The sequence below is a fragment of the Budorcas taxicolor genome, chromosome 25 (assembly GCF_023091745.1).
Source record: "Budorcas taxicolor isolate Tak-1 chromosome 25, Takin1.1, whole genome shotgun sequence".
In the NCBI taxonomy this organism is placed as follows: Eukaryota; Metazoa; Chordata; class Mammalia; order Artiodactyla; family Bovidae; genus Budorcas; species Budorcas taxicolor.
This window is the reverse complement of record NC_068934.1, coordinates 11,404,296-11,422,387: the sequence shown is the minus strand read 5'-3', so window position 1 is coordinate 11,422,387 and position 18,092 is coordinate 11,404,296. Positions and strand designations below refer to the sequence as shown.

At 39.1% G+C, this 18,092-nt stretch overlaps 1 protein-coding gene across 1 annotated transcript in view; it reads right to left on the bottom strand.

Moving 5' to 3' along the window:
- The window catches only part of DLG2 (discs large MAGUK scaffold protein 2), a 1,427,480-nt gene extending 1,409,684 nt beyond the window's left edge, over window positions 1–17,796 (bottom strand). Inside the window, exon 1 of the mRNA XM_052662441.1 lies at window positions 17,570–17,796. Within this exon, the coding sequence (XP_052518401.1) occupies window positions 17,570–17,671 (102 nt within the window). The 5' untranslated portion in view covers window positions 17,672–17,796. The remainder of the gene's footprint in view (window positions 1–17,569) is intronic.
- Window positions 17,797–18,092: the final 296 nt, after the last annotated feature.

Here is an 18,092-nt window from a genome sequence, read left to right as displayed (position 1 = left end):
GAGAAAAAGTGGTTTGGGCATACAAATGAGGATACCATAAGCAAATTAGCCAAGTCTTCAAGTTGGAGACTATTCTCAGTTACAATGTTGAAAAAGAGAATGAAAACAGCTTTGGGGCTAGGAAGGTCCATAACAGCCATATTTGTTGGTCTCATAAACTTAAAAATAGATTAGAAAATGATGCCACATGTATTCAGCTGTGCAATGTTACTTATTTATTTATTTTGGTGTAATCTATTCCCTTGAACAACACTTTTCACATTGTTTTCTCCTCTGCATTATGTAACAGTCACACTATTAGTCAACATTTCTTAGCATATACCATACTAACTGCTGCTACTGCTGCTGCTAAGTCGCTTCAGTCATGTCCGACTCTGTGTGACCCCATAGACGGCAGCCCACCAGGCTCCTTCGTCCCGGGGATTCTCCAGGCAAGAACACTGGAGTGGGTTGCCATTTCCTTCTCCAATGCAGGAAAGTGAAAAGTGAAAGTGAAGTTGCTCAGTCATGTCCAACTCTTCGCGACCCCATGGACTGCAGCCTACCAGGCTCCTCTGCCCATGGGGTTTTCCAGACAAGAGTACTGGAGTGGGGTGCCATTGCCTTCTCCAACCATACTAACTACTTATATATTTAATTTATAATCTCATTTAATTCTTACAATATGTGTTTAAATAAGTCACTAGTATCTCCATTTGGCACCTGCAAACTAGCCTTCAGAAATATTGAACATCTTGCCCATTTTCTTAATATCAATAAATGATGGAAGCCGAGTTTTCAATCCAGATCTTCTGAATTTGCAAATTCACCTCTTCACTGCTATGATACAGTATCTCCGCAAGTGCCAGTTCCTAAGGCATAAAGTGTCTAGACTTGTGTCCTGCAAAGTATATTTAAGAAAAGAAGCAACGCTTCAGAGTACAGTTTTCAGAGTTAGACAGACCTGGGTTTGAAGCCTAGCTTAGTCTATTTCTCTCCTTAAATCTGTGGAAAGTTATTTCTTTGTATCCAATTATTTACTGATAAAGTGGGACTACTATTTCGACAGTCATTCCTTCATTTATACAGAAAATATTAACCAACATCTCCTGTGTGCCAGGTATCATGCTGGATGGTAGGAATAGAGTGATACATGAGTAGAAGAGGCCCATGGCCCTCACAGAGTGTGCAAGCTAGATTTCCAGAATTCATACCAGTATAAAGATTTTAAAACATGGAGCATTTTAATATTCAAATGGTTTAACCGCTACTGAGCAAAGCCCTTCCTAATTAATTAGTTAATTTTCCTCTTCTTGAATGGCTCTTCTGTGCAGAAGCCCTGCCTACCATAAATCTATAGGTAATGACTCATTTACATATGCATCTGTTTAAGCAGGCACGCGAGCATGCACACGTGTGCACAAACTCACATCTAGAAAATATCCGAGGTGGCCTGCGAGTTAAATTAAGAACTTCTTAGCTGGTTGCCCTTAGCAACAGTCTTCAGCAGCTCTGCCTAGTTGGCCAGAACAATTCCTTAAAGGGAAGGAAGCATTCAAAGCGATTCAGCTAATAAATGGAAGATAAACTACCTTTAACTAGACTTCATTCAGAAGGATGGACACAGGGGTTGACAATTCTGCTTTGGTTGGGATGGAGAAAACACTGGTGCTGAGAAGCTGGCCACACAGAGGGAACATTTCCAGTGATCTCCTTTCCCAGAGCACCAAGACTGCCAGACCCCGTGGCAGCACTGAAGCCAGGCCTCATGCCCAAAATGGACAGGACCAGGTCATCTCAAAGGCCCTGTGACCAATCATTCAATTCTAGTAAAGACAACAGACAGACTCTGGATTCTGAGGCTATCAGAGAGATGAAAACTGGTGTCAGTTTATAAGCAATAAAAGCAAAAACAAATCCCTTCCAGCTGTTAGGAAATGGTAAATTGTTATAAGATGGATTCCAACTAACTCACAAAATAAATTTACCGTGGGATGTTATGTTTACAGTCATTCATTTATCCATCCATTTCCTTACCAAGTACTTTTCAACTAACTTCTTGCTGTTGGTGTTAGAAAATGAGATTTATTTATTTGTTCATTCAACTTATATTAGTTGAGTACCTCATTTTCCCCTGAAATGGAGAAGTTCAGTAGAAATTATATGCAGCTAAAAATACCCTAAAAATAAAATATGATGGATGTCATTTCGAGAGAAGTGAGAAAAGCTTTAACAAAACTAGGACACATCCTTCCTCTTTGAAATTAATAGTAGCTCTCTTCACTAAAAAATTCAACATAAAGATTACATAAACCATTTATTCCATAAACATATACCGAGCATTTAGTATATGCTGCAAGCACCATACTACTATCTAAGTGTTCCAAATGTTAAGCCCCAGTCTCTGACACCTTGTGGTATTTACAGCCTTGTGACAATTCAGCTCAATATGGTAGAAAGAAATTCACAACTCCATGGGAGCAGACAGATGATGTGCTGGCCAGGAATATTTTCCACAAGAGATGACACAAGAGTCCTGAGGATAAGGAGGGATTAGCCATGCTATTAAAATTTATTTGATCTCCTCCCCACTTAGAACCCATACCATTGTAAGGCACTGGGTAAGTATAGAAGATGATAAATATTTAATTTACTTACAAAATAAACTAACTATGTTCTTCCTGGGCAGGGAAGTAGAATGTTTATATGCAATCATTAAATAGCAGTACAAGATGCTAGATGATTCATAGTCAACAGCAGGTATAAAGTGACTTGAGAGCTCTGAATTGCCAGCCTGCATGCAAGGCACAAATTTCAAACTGTTCAAAACTTTAGAATTATTCACTTGAAGGTAAGCAACTGAAGACACGGGCTTCCTGGGTTGCTCAGAGGTAAATAATCTGCCTGCCAATGAAGGAGACACAGGTCTGATGCCTGGGTCAGGAAGATCTCCTGGAGAAAGAAATGGCAACCTACTCTAGTATTCTTGACTGTGACTGGGAAATCCCATGAACAGTTATGGCAGGCTATAACCCATGGGGTCACAAAAGAGTCAGACCTGACTTAGCAATTAAACAATACAACTGTAGACACACCATGTGAACCATTTCACTAATAGCTTCTGAATGGCATATTGGAATACCTTAATAAGTTCACTACAGCTTAACAGGAATTAGATTAAAAGAGTGGACCTGAATCTGTGACTGCTAATAAACGATCTTCAGAACTATCATCTATGAGGCACAACATCAAATCCTTAACATTAATACTCTGAGACTGACTAAACTAATTTTGGCAAATCTTCCTTCCCAGACAGGAAGTAATCTTGATATGTACCTAGTTAAAAAAAAAAGAAAAGCTGAACCTCTGTAAATCTATTTCAATCCATTCATTATCTCTTCATTTGCTCAAATTTGGTTGCATTGAAACTGAAGTTGCTACACAGTTCTCCTAAACTGTTTCAGAGAGAAATGACGTGAAATAAAATGTCATCAATTAAATGCAAAGAGGACACATTAACCAACAACTGCAAAAGAAACATTAAGGTTTGCCAGGTAGATCTCTTCTCTAAGGATGTATATAAAAAAGACTTCCATACCGACGCCAGTTGCTCATTCAAATTCAGAACACCTAGCTGTGCTAGAGTAAAATAAAACAGCTAAGGTTGCCCTTTTGGGTCATAAAATTTAAGAATTATCTTCCACATGAGTGGATGAAAAATATGCACATGGGTCTGGCAACATCTAAAAATCAGCTAAGCCTACAAATACGGTCATGCAAGCAAATGTTTAGACTTTGGTTTTTTTGTTCATAGAAAGTTGGTTTATCTGAAATCAACTTTTTAAGCCATTTTTCTTTGCTTCCTTAGAACTCAAAAAGGCTACTACCTAGACTATCTTTACATGGAGATGAAGCTTTTCATCTTTCAAGGATATTACTGCATCTAGAAATCCCTGTAACAGAAGTAGCAGAGCTTTGACACATGCAAATTTTTGTTGAGTTTCTTGGCTTAACATTGAAAGTATCTGATAATGGAACTATACTTGAAACTGATCTAACTGGAAGTAGGAAGGTGTGATGGGCTTCCTTTATAGCTCAGTTGGTAAAGAATCCACCTGCAATGCGGGAGACCTGGGTTCAATCCCTGGGTTGGGAAGATCCCCTGGAGAAAGGAAAGGCTACCCACTCCAGTATTCTGGCCTGGAGAAGTCCATGGACTGTATAGTCCATGGGGTCACAAAGAGTTGGAAACAACTGAGTGACTTAAAAATAAAAAATAAAAAAAAGAGGAAGGTATGATAACACAGCCCTGGAATTCTTAATGGGAAATTAAAAAAAAAAAAGAAGAACCAGCAATGTCTTCATTTAGCTTATCTATATACCCTCACTTCCACCTATTCCAGGAGTATAAAACATATTGCATTTCCAGGCTAGGGGCTACCTACAAGAGGTTAGAAATCACAGGAGGTAAGGGACAATTATCTGAAAGTCACTCAACTCTACTTCTGTCCTTACTGTCTAAAATCCTTCCCTGTCTTCACGGCACAGAGACAATTTTCTTTACTTGGTACATATTTGCTGAGTTCATGTACCATACATCTCAGCCCTTCAAGATTCAATGTAGGTGACACATACTCATTTTGATCATATAAATGGCTTTCAGGGACAAGCACCAGTTCTGCCCTCTGCTCTTGGCAGGATCCCAGAAATATCTTAGTTGAATGCTTTGGAAGCATGGTCAGTCCCTAGGAAATGCTTAGGGAGAGACAAACAAAGAAAAGAGAGTCTTTCCCTGGGCTTGTGACCAGAAACCCGGGCTTAAATCCCAGGACCACCACTATGTACTTCGTGACTCTGGGCAAGGCACAGTGTCATTTAGGAAGTATAAATATGAAAGAGACTAAAAGAATCCCCAGTCCATTTTCAACAAGTTATTTGATCACCTGAATTATATCTTGGTGATATTATTATCACCTGAATAATATCTTGGAAAAAATCTCCAGCCAGATACTTGAACATCTGTAGTGAAAAAATCTTAAACTCCATATGCTTCAGTTTCCTCCTCTATAAATTATCAGCTTCATACAGCTGCTATATTGAGAAATAAAAGATAACTCATTTCAGAATTCTGTCCCCATAACGATGATGACTCTTATTTTGAATATGAATAAGGCCAAGGTTAAAGTTTCTTTCTAAATAGTCAGATAAAACCATAACAAATAGTAAGACTGGGACAGAGCAAGCAAATACACAGTCCCCATTTCTAGCCTCTTAAACCCTCTGACCATCTTCATCTGAGAACTTCATTGGAATTCAACTTAGTACTTTAACGGAAGAACAAGGTGCAGTTTGCATAGCCCTGGTTTCCTATTTCTCTACAGTTTTTTTTTTTTTTTTCCATTGCCAACTTTTCAAGATAAAGACTCAAAACCCCAGAACTCTGGAGAGTGCCTGATCTCCCTTCAGCCAAAACAGGCATCCGGTTACTACAATAAATGAGATCATAGCTTCCCTACTCATACTGCTGTAGATAAGAACCTGTCAGCGTTTTCATTATAAAACCTTTTTCTTCCCTCTGGCTTGAGAGACCAACCATAGCAATTTGCTGAGGAAATAGCTCCAGCAAAGGGCAATGCATAAGGCTCAAGCACAGAGAGAAAATGTTTTCATTCTACAGAACTCAAGGAAGGTTTATTTGGGAATTAGGCAGGCTGCAGAATTCCAAGGAGCCTTTCCTCCTGATGGTCATTTGGTCTCTTAAAGAAAGAAAATATGGTTTATTGGTACATAAAGCAAAACTTTCTTAGGCAATAAATGTTAGGAACAGGGTTATCTACTTAATACCTTCAAGCACCAATATCTCAGGGAGCAACAGCTATGAGAACACGCACACATTTTCCATTCTGTGCTCACATGGAAGGGCCTTTGAGGGCTGGGAACAGTCTCTCACAGACTCTCTGAGGTAAAAACATGGAAGGAAGGTTATGCCAGAACTACTTCTCACAGGAGAAAATGGATTATGCATGTTATAATACACTAGAGACAATAAATAAAATCTTCCTAGAAAAAAATGATGGCACAGTGGACACTCAGTAAGTGTGGGTTGATTATAGCTCATATCTCTTCTGGTTTACACAGTAAGTATTTCTTTCCTTTTCTTGAATCCTAGATGTAAGAGTGAAAAAGCCCCTTTCTAGGCTTTTTCACACTATGCTCATATGAACAAAAGTGAGATGGGAAGGGATGGCATCTTCCCAAGGAAAGGAACAAAACTAACATCTGAAACTGAAATATGTTGTTGTTCAGCTGTTAAGTCATGTTCAACTCTTTGCTCCTCTGTCCTCCACTATCTCCCGGAGTTTGCTCAAACTCATGTCCACTGCGTTGGTGATGCTATCTAACCATCTCAGCCTCTGCTGCCCGCGTCTCCTTTTGCCTTCAATCCTTCCCATGAACAGGGTCTTTTCCAACAAGCCAGCTCTTCACATCAGGAGGTCAAAGTATTGGAGTTTCAGCTTCAGCATCAGCCCTTTCCATTAATATTTAGAGTTATTTCCTTTAGGATTGATGGGTTTGATCTCCTTGCTGTTCAAAGGGACTCTCAAGAGTCTTCTCCAGCATCACAATTCAGAGCATCAATTCTTTGCAGCTCAGCCTTCTTTATGGTCTGACTCTCACAGCTGTACATGACTACCAGGAAAACCATAGTTTTGATTAAATAGACCTTTGTTGGTAAAGCCCACATCTATTCAATGGCTACGATATGCCAGGAATATTAATTGCTTTCTCATTTGACTGGTATAACGAACTCATTAAATAGATCATCTCCATTGCATAGATGAGGAAATGAAAGCTCAGAGAACTGAAGGAGTTTCCCCAGCATCACAAAGCTAATGGTCCAATCACAGGACACCTTCAAATATCAATCTCTACACTCAGGATGTACTTCCTACATCTGTTTGCCTCCCCAAGGGCACACTCAGGTTTAACTCACCCAGATTTAGCTTATCTCTCTGCTTTACCCAGATGACAGGATAGGCATTACTTTGCCCACAAAGATCCGTCTAGTCAAAGCTATGGTTTTCATGTATAGATAACATCATGTATGGTCATCACGTATAGATGTGAGAGCTGGACCATAAAGAAAGCTGAGTGCAGAAGAGTTGATGCTTTTGAACTCTGGTGTTAGAGAAAACTCTTGAGAGTCCCTTTGTCTGCAAGGAGATCCAACCAGTCCATCCTAAAGAAAACCAGTCCTGAATATTCACTGGAAGGACTGATACTAAAGCTGAAACTCCAACACTTTGGCCACCTGATTTGAAGAACTGACTCATTGGAAAAGGCCCTGATGCTGGGAAAGACTGAAGGTGGGAGGAGAAGGGGACGGCAGAGGATGAGATGGCTGGATGGCATCACTGACTCGATGGACATGAGTTTGAGCAAGCTCCAGGATTTGGTGATGGACAGGGAAGCCTGGCGTGCTGCAGTCCGTGGGGTTGCAGAGTCAGACACGACTGAGCGACTGAACTGAACTGAGAATAGCATCTAGTCTAATGTGCTTCCCCCCTCTTCCTCTTCCTTTCTCCCTTCTTCCACCCAGGGAGAAGGTACACCTTCAATGTCACATCATTATCTTCTGCGGTCACGTTCTTTCAACTCCACCAAAGAAGAGCTAGATCACAGATATCAAGAGCAGACTTGAGTTTAAAGCCAATTATTGTCTCCAAAAAGGTCTTCTCTAATGTCCCAAAGGTAATCATTGATTTGTTGGTCCTCTCAGACAACCGCATTGTCTGTAGTAGGGTTTCCTGTTGAGGTATAAAACTGCTTTTAAAATATAAATGATTTTGTGGACCCTCATTTGATGTTAGTTGTACGTATGAAGAGGTGATATCACACAGGGATTAATGGTTTTCTTCATAGAGCTATTTTGAGTAGCATGTGAGTTTATTTATGTGAAGTCCTTAGAACAGAACCTTGTGCATGAACATTCAATAAGACCTAACCCAAACTTCTGTGTTTATTGGGCTTCCCAGTGGCTTTTTCTGTGGCTTTCCCTTGTTTTCTGTGTCTGTTTCTTAGTGCTGGTTCAGTAGTCAAACCAAAAGCATCTCAAGGCAGCAACTATATCTTACTGTGTTTGAGTAACCATGAGGTACCCACTAGAATGCTAAATATAATAGGGAGGAGAGAAGTAGTTACTGATTCTGGACAGATGTACCTACCTCTCCTCAAAAATGGAGATTTTTGCAAAACATAAAGAGAATAGTTGGAGACACAATTCCAAGGGGAAAATCAAAGTCTTCTAATCTTAGACAGTAAACCAATATACATGCTAGTAGCTACCAACCATATTTTTGAATGCTTATGAATGTGATATCATGAATTACCATTTAATGCTATCATTATTTGACATATAATGCAGTGATATTAACTCCTGGTTGGTTTAGTCTACACTGTGGATATTAAGGCATTCAGAGTACATCAGACAGCATATTAGAGATTATGACTATTCTCGGTGCGCTCGCTCATCAGATAAAATGCTTTAAATCACCTCAGAAACTTGGATAAAATTTTAATAAAGATAAGGAACATCATCAAAAATAACATATTTTATGTTAGGAGTTACACACACATACACAAAAATGATGCTTAAAAATATTATGCTACTTATGAGGTTTCTAGAAGCTATAATTTAGGGCAATGTTCTTACTCCATTTGACCCACTCATTTAAATTTTCATAGGAAAAATTATTACTGAGTATTTAATCATCACTGCAATGTACAATGCGTCCATAAGGCTAAAAAGAACATTCATATAGGCAAATAAGGATGGAAAAATTATAAAAGGAGCATTGAATGATTTCTACTGTACTACATCTAGAGTTAAAATCTGTGATTTATAATGAAATAAATCCATGATCTTCTGAGAAAAGGCTTAAATGCAACAACATCCTCTTGGCATGTTATATTTATAATCTATTAGGTACTCCATAACTTACTAAACAAGAATGGCTTACTAGTGGTGACATGTCTAGGCATCTCACCCTAGACAGCAGGCATATCAGTTAGAGTTCTGAGAGAGAGAGAAAGAGATTGACTATAGGAAATCAGCTAATTTGATTATGGAGGCTGAGAAGTCCTGAGATGTGCAGCTGGCAAGCTGGAGACCAAGGAGAGCCAACACATAGTGCTAGTCCAAGTTTGAAGCCCTGAGAACTAATGGTGAGGAGAGTCAGTGGTGCAAGTTCTAACCTAAAAGCCAGCAGACCTGAGACTCAAGAACTGAAATTTCCTTTTGAGACCCAGGGTCAGAACAGACTGATATCCCAGGTCAAAGCAGTCAAGTAAAAGAAGTTTCTTCTTGCTCAGCCCTTTTGTTCTATTCAGATGTTCAGCTGATTGATGAGACCCACTCACCCACTTTAAGAAGCCCAATCTGCTTCATTCAGTCTAAAGATTCAAATGTTAATCTCACTCAGAAACACCCTCACAGAAACACCCAGAATAACAACTGGCCAAATGCCTAGGCAGTTCATACTGGCCCACTCAAGTTCATACATAAAATTAACCATCATACCAGGGTAACACATTGAGTAATGCCTAGTCTATGTTTCAGGGAACAACAGTTCTAGGAAGTCTGAAAGCACAACAGGTTCTCAGAGGCAAACTGCTAAAGAAAAAAGAGAAATGAAATAATAAAAAACACACCACTTGTTTTTCAACAAACTCATTCAGTAAATCTTTCTCCCAATCATTCAACAAATATATATTGACTGCCTTGTATGGAATAGGCACAGGTCTATTTACTGGATCTTTTAGGTAGTATACTAAATAAATAGGATATGGCCCCTTCCCCACGGAGCTCATGGTTCAGACAGACAAATAAGATAGGTAAACTGAATTTGCAACTGAACATTAAAGTTAAGATTCAAGTATTAAGTACTGGAGGCTGAAGGAATCCAGCAGTAATTTAATCCAGAAAGGACAGGAGATGGTTTTACCATATGGACTTTGGAACTTTACTTGAATATCCCTAAGTGAGTAAAAGGTAAAAGGCTTCATAACAAATATAAAGAATAAGTCTGAGATTTTGCAAGATCTTCTAAATTCTATGATTCAAAATTCCTTTTTGTGAACATATTTTAGTGACTGCATAACTTTAGTCCTCTTTGTCTTTTGTTATTTAGAGTTTCTTTCCCCAAACGACTACTAAAAAATAAAATTTGAAAAGGACCTTGAACTGGCAAGTATACTTTGTCAAATAGGACACAAGGCCTATGCAACCTGCTTCTTTGGGACATGCAGGACCTCTTTCATTCATTAGCTCATTTTTCATTTTCTCTTTCTGGGTCAGATTTAATCTAGGTTTTTGTGGGGGTTTTTTTCTTGGTGTGAATTATATAAACTTCTTGATTCTGCCTTTTGTGGCATTAAAACACTTTAACAATGTGTTTAAAGTACTCCTTATGTGCTCTTGAGTGAATTTCAAAGTGCTTGATTGAAGAACACTGTTCAGTTGACTATTAACAGTCTCCAAATTTTTCCCCAGTCTGCAAAATAGCCTTAATGAAACAGGAGACAAAAATATGTACTGAATATTTACCACATTTGAGGCATTGTGCTAAATGTTTTCACATGTGATATATCACTTAAACCTTAAGGCAGTCCTGTAAATAAGGTGTTATTTTTTCCTGCTTTTTACAGACAAAACTTGTCAATTTCTCTTCTCTCACCTTCATTCTCAGAACTTCTAGTTCGTAGCTGGAGGTCATGGCATATAAACATAACACTGAGTTAGAAATTAGGAGACCCGGTTTCCAGCTGTGGCTCTGCGACACAGTGCGTGATCATCAGAAAGTCACCTCCTAGATACGTCAGTAACCTTATGTGGGAAATGAGAACATGAAAACTATAGGATATGGTATATCAGATCACACTCCTCTCAAAAAAAAAAAAAAAAAGCATTTATCATAAAGCTGAATCTTCTTACAGATGTGCTTTGCATTCAAACTCAGAGTTATGTCCAGGAGAGAATGTATAAATGAAAATTTTTGCAAATTGACTCCTAACATATAAGTCCTAAGAGGAAGTTGCCATTTGAAAGAGCCCCATAGTTAATTCTGGAAATGAGTGTATGTATGAACTATTTGGGCTCAAATTTTGGATCTGTTACTTGAAAGCTATGTGACTTCAGGTAAGTTACTTAAACTCTGTATGCCTCAGTTTCCCCATGTCTAACACAGAGACAACTCTTATAACCCATTTCTGAAGATTATAATGAGAATTAAATGAGTTGACTTTTGCAAAGCATACATAACAGGATCTGAAACGTCTGCTGAGACAGGGATGAATGCCTTAACTGTGTAAATAGCTGTTAACTTGATGTACCCATTTTGACCACTTGGATTTTTGGCATTTCAGATATTTTTTAACTGGAATACACCAATGTAGTTTTGGGAACTCACACTCCATTAACTCAAAGTCTAATAGAGTTTCAACTTTATTCAGAGGGAAACAAATTGATTACCTCTTACTTATAAATCCACAAGGTAGAGTTATTTAAAGCTGGGGAATGTTATAACATATAATGTAACTTGCCATCACTAAAATGAATGTAGCAGTATCAGTCACCAAGAGTCATAAAAGATTCAAAATATATCTCAGTAACTCTACTTATTTTAGACTATTCAAAGGAAATAATTTCAGATAAGAAAAAGATTTATTCCTCAAGATATGCTTTTGTTTTGATAGTAGAAAATTGGCGGGAAGGGGGACAATTTTATCTTTTGGGCTTCCCAGGTGGCAGAGCGGTTAAAGAATCTGCCTGCCAATGCAGGAGATGCAAGAGACCCGGGTTTGATCCCTGGGTCAAGAAGACCCCCTGCCTAGAAAATCCACGGACAGAGGAGCCTGACAGGCTATAGTTAACGGGTTGCAACGAGTCGGACACACCTGAGTGACTGAGCACACAGCACAATGTTATCTTTGGGCCGAATATTCAAAAACAAGAATGTTAATCTGTTATGTAGCTATTAAAATATATAAAATCGCTCAGCTGTATACAACTCTTTGTGACCCCATGGCCTATACAGTCCATGGAATTCTCTAGGCCAGAATACTGGGGTGGGTAGCCTCTCCCTTCTCCAGGGGATCTTCACAACCAGGGACAGAACCCAGATCTCCCACATTGCAGCCAGCTTCTTTACCAGCTGAGCCACAAGGGAGGTCCATTAAAATATATACACAAATTCTAATGTTCATTTAAAACATTCAGAAGTAATCACTATGATTACAACTAAATTTTTTAAATGAAGATATATGTGGCCCACCACCAAAAAAAATAGTACCAGGAAACTAGAAAAATATACATTAAAACATTAGTAGGTTTTATCTCCAGTTGTCTGAGACAATAGTACTTTCTAAAATTTGTTTTCCTTCTGATTTTATGGTTTTTAAATTGATTTTAATGAACACAAATTATAAAATAAAAACAAAGAATATACCAACATAGACACTGGCAATATTCATATAAAGAAAAACTGTTCTACAAACGACCAATATACATAGTGACATAGTGATTAATGCATCCTCTGGGACCACCACTCTTTGTAACAAAATTTGCTGTTTAAATAAACAAATGAGCAAACAAAACCACTTTACCACCACAGAGACTTGAAACTGAGGTCTGGGAGAGGCTTGGGAACGCCTACAGGCTGGTGGGAACTGTCCACCAGAGAGGTGCTGACAGAGTGCAACCTTGGGAGCTTGTAAAATCACCCTCTGGACGTTGAGAGGCCACAGACCAGTTCCCTTTCCTCTTTCTCCCCTTTCCACATGTCTTTCTGCCTTTTCATCATCTTGCACTTTTCTTCCTTCCTCTCTGTCTCCTACTTTCTCTGTCTGGTTACTATGGAGATTGGGGGGTGGGGAGCAAAAAATGACCCTTGGAAAGGACAGTATCCTACTATCTAGGGGAGCACCTAACCTTTGAAAATGTTTAATCATGCTGGATTATTTTTTTCCTTTCCTTTTACTTCTCTAGCAAAAATTTCTTCCTTCTTTTGATTCCTTCCTCTTTCCCTCTATTTTCTTTCATTTAAATTCCTCTTTCTTAGCCTCATTGTTCTTTCTTTGGGGAGAGTCACCATTTCGACAAGAAAGAGGTTGATTTCTACCAGGTGATTCCTTTCCTTTGAGAGGTCAAGCACTTTTTGTACTGTCTACACATTCACTAGAAAAAAAAAAAAAGCAGATTGCAGGACTCTATAACTTTTCCAAGAACTTCTCTCTATCATAATCTATCAGACAGGAAATTAAAAGCACTGAATGTGCCTCGGGGTCTTAATGGTTTGATTCCGTTGAGTTGTTATATTAACCAATGACTATTTGTGGAGAAGAGAGAGGTTCCCTAAGGTATGAGGCGTATATCAATAAAATCTTACTTTGAGTTTAAAAGAAAGCAAGGAACAATTGCAGAGAACATAAGACTTTAAAAGCACTTTTATTAAGAAATAATAAATACTAGGGAAATATTAGGGAGTATTAGGATATTAGGAAATCTCAGCAAAACTGACATCTCATCTTTTTATGTCTTGCCTGGGAAATGGTGAGAAAAAGGAAAAGGGGCACACGGGGGCTGCAGATCCTTGCAATGTAGTAAAGGAAAGAGAGACAAAGTATAGTCTGCTGTGAAATGACATTCAGAACTTCAATCTTTGCAGGTGGAGAAAACAGAGTTACACAAAGACAAAGCTAACGCTCACCTTCAGATAATGACACAGAAACTATTATGAGCAGAAAAAAGCCTTTCAGAAGCCCTCCTTTTCCATGCAAAGTCCGTTCTCATATGCAGCATTATATGGTTATACCATACAGACTGAGGCAAAAGGAGAGCTGATGCAATATGAAAACTTTTTTGAACAACTGTGTTTATCTTGTTGTTGTTTTTCGGTCACTCAGTTATGTCAGACTCTTTGTGATCCCATGGACCGCAACACATCAGGCTTCCGTGACCTTCACCATCTTCTGGAGTTTGCTCAAACTCATGTCCCTTAATTTATCTTATGAGACCTTAAGGTCAGGTGGGACTGTGGTTTCTGTATTTTAGGGAAGGATGTAGAACCCCTTCTCTCAATAGATGTGTAATTCCTGGAGAAAAGGAATGGCATCATACTTATGCTTGTATCTCCAATGTCTATCACAGAGACTGGGATAGAGCCTAGCCCAGAAAGATACTTCACATTTATATTCATAAGTAATACAGTCAGTTAACTAAACTGAATGGTGGCCAGGATGCAGCAAGGGTAGGGCTCTGGAGATCGCTAAGTGACAAAATAATATTATTTGGGGTTTCTGCCTTGAAAGCTCAAATAACTCAGCACCCTGCAAGCCATTACTCTGTTTGGAATAATAAGAATAGTTTAAGTATTTTTGAAACAGTCTGGCTTACACACAAACAAGGTTTTAGACTTTGTCGTACTAAATGTTTTCCAGGAAACAAAATAAATATCCATCCTAATACACTTATTTTCAAACTTCCTAGATAATATTGGAATGAATGCACTTTTGGAGCCTCCATACTGACATACTTCCATGAGTTTTTAATTTTCTTCAACAGCCATTTAAATCCCACTTTCATTGATAAAGATTCAACTAAAACCTGCATTTTATTTGTTTCCTTAAATAATTAATGTAGTTAGTAGCGTTTGGGGACAGAGCTGTTTATTGTCACATCTCCAGTGTCTAGCATCTTATTGGTTGCTTGGTAAGTATTTGTTGGTTGCATGGAACAATGGTATCAGTTTTTCATTCATTTTTATAAACACTTTTTGTTTTATGCATGCTTTACCAATATATAAACTGCTCCTACATTTTATATAAACACTTAGCAAAGAGCAAATAACTTCAGAGAAGTAATAATCAAGCTCATAGCAAAATGAACAATTTATCTAAAGAAATACCCTAAAAGAGGTAAAGAGGTTCTTCTTATAATCCATGAACCCACTCCCCACAGTGAAGTTATGAAAATAACCAAGGCCATATAAAAGTATCAATCATTTGATGAATGCATAATTATTAAACATTGTATGCATTTCATTTAAATTGCATTCTCTCAATGAGATAGAAATATGCCATCTGGTAGTTTTAACTGTGGCCATTTTATCTGTGAAAAAAGCTAAGATTTAGAAAAATCATGTACTTAGTGAATGATACATCTAGTTTTGAAATCTAGCCTATAGGATATGCCACTTTCCCACATTTCGTTCTGTGGTTATGTGTCAAATAGTGTTGAAGAACTCCACTGGAGAAAGGCTAGAATAGAAAGCTCCATTATTTCCATATCTAAGATTCCGAGGTGGGAACCTTATATCAGCCAGTAAATAATTAACCATCTGTTAAGTAAGGTTATAATATAATCATCAATCGCATTATACAAGGCTTTTAAGAATTATCTTATTCAAACATACTCAGCAAAATAAAATGGAATAGACCCTCTAAAAGTATTCATTTATTTTCATAGAGGTTTGATTTCTTTTCCAAAGAACATTATCTGCCAACCCACATGATTTAGGTATTTCACTCTATTGACATGGTTTTCTCAGAAATTTGACTTTGTTAAACTGAAACACCAAATGGAATAGAACTTAAAGGAAGTTAAACTAATGTAATTCCCCAGCATTAAAGAAAACGTGCTTGTAATTATACCAGTTCCCTGCAATACAATCTGAAAATCAGGGAAAACTTAACAACATAAAAGAGTCTTCTTTTGAATGTCCTGGGTTCAATGCATATTCAACAACATTCTACACACCAATAGTTTATCTTATTTGATTATTAGCTTGTATTTAATTTCCCCTGGCAAATAATTCACCTTTGTAAATAATCATTTTGCACTGTAAAGCAATTCTCATATTTATTGGAATGGATTTTAAACAGTGGCCATCGCTAAGAGACTACTGGATATAATATAATTAGAAGAGTGAGTAGCTAGATGCATGGGGGAAGGGTCGCAAGCTGTGGGAGGAAAGGAGCTAAAAAATTAGTTACTGGTGCTGTTCAATTACAAACATCTTCCAGACAGCGGTGAACACGCAAACCTTCAACAACTCTCAGACCTTTTCAGCGATTTTAAAAGGAACATGAGGCTACTGTTTAGTATGATCAATATTTCTGGAACTAACTCTAAGGTATAGCCTATCAGATTAAGTAAAAAAAATAAATAAAACATATATCTCTGACAGTAACTTTACCATTAAATGATTAATTGAAAAACCTCATAGGAGAATGTTAGGGCTCTAGAGGATTATCTCATCCATATCTTTCATTTTATAGAAGAAAACCTAGGGTCAGAGAACGGAGATTCTCTAGGCACAGCCAGTATAAGACTTAAGATTTTGACTCTCAATTTTTCCATTAAGCCTACGCCTCCTCTGAGCATCATCCATGAGGTTGACGGTGTGTGTTTCAGTAACTCTGCTGCCTAAGGTGCTTGTTAGCATCCAGTGCAGTCATTCGTGTTATCCTTCAGAACAGAAGAGATCCTGTGCCTTTCAATCACTTATGAAAGTGAATTTTCAGTTATTTCATGTGACGTTCTTTCTCCCTCTCTTCCCCTCTCTCCTTAGAGAGTCACCAGAGTAGCCACAAAAGTGTTTTTACACAAACAGGCAAGACACCCCCACCTCTCACCACCACAGTTTTTCACAATGAAAAAAAAGTGAAGGTATGTACCTAAGAGTAAGGGGACATGAACTCAGACCATTAGGGTGCTAAGACTGCTCAAACTCCTGGCTCTATAGGTCTTTCTCAGGGAGTGCCGGCTCCTAGAGTCCACCAAAAAAAGTTTCAGACGCTGAGTAACGAATGGTAACCTGCTTCGAAAACCTTCAAACCTCATTTCCTTGGGAACACCAATCACCTTTACAAAAAATCTGGGGTGGGACAGTTATTCACAAGAAACTCACTGAATAATTGCGCCACCTCTGGATAACATTTCTGAGTGTTGATTTCAAGCGGATTGTATAAGCTCAGAGGAAAATACACAACTGGGGGCAACATGAGCCTGGCTCCAGATCTTTCTGTCTAAAATAAAAATAAGCTCCTCAGTTTGCAAAGTGCCAGATTGCAAACTGATACGTTTCGTGTCATCTCAAGTCCATCCACCACTCCAGCAAACCCTGACGGCGGGTCCTGCGGGTCGGGGTGAGTTCAGGAGGAGTGACAAGTTCAGGAGCTGGCAGCTCAGCTGTCACAAGCCCAGTCTCCAGCTAAGTATAGAAAGAGATCCCAAGCCGAGAGCCACCTAAAGTGTCCCTTTCCGAGGATTTATGTGCTCTTGGAGCCTCTGTGCATTAGCGATCAGGGTCCCGTCATGAGTCACCACCAAGTTATCAAACCCAGCCACAGACGCCGGGACATCACTGAGGTCCCCGGGCCCCCAAACCCAGCCGGCTCCCAGAGAGAGCAGAGCAAGTCTGAGCGCTGTCACTCTCCCAACAGGCAGACACATAAACAAACAATAAAAGGAATTGTTTGTTCCCCTCCAGGGAGGCAGCATGCATTAAAAAAGACATGAACCTCATCCTACCTTGCATCCAAACATCAACGACAAAGTGTTGTTGGTGCAAGCAACTTTGCAGTGGCAAATCATTGGTGTAAAACAGTCAGGGTCCTTAACAACAAGGGACATTCCTTTCGAGCTGCGGCAGTGGCAGCTCGCTGGGGGACCCGACCACGGTGCTCACCCGGCACATGGAGCGACAGCCTAGAGGCGGCGGCCACTTCGATCGCTGCCCCCTGCGCCCCGCGCGGCCATCCCAGCGCCGGGGTAGAAGCCACGCCGCGGGCAAGTACCAAGCGTCTCGGGGTCTCCCTTCCCTGGGGAACGAGGCGTGGGGGGAGGGACAGAACCAAGAAGGGCTTTCCACCCCCCCTCCTTTTGGTGAATTTGGGGGAGGGAGGTAAATTTTAAAAAAAAAATCAAAAAATAAAAATAAAAAGGAAGCCGGGCGCTTAGAGGAGGGTTCAAAGGAGGTGGGGCAGTATTACCATGTAAAAGAATGTACCCGCCTACTCGCCCCAGTCACACAAGATTGTCATGCGAGCTGAAG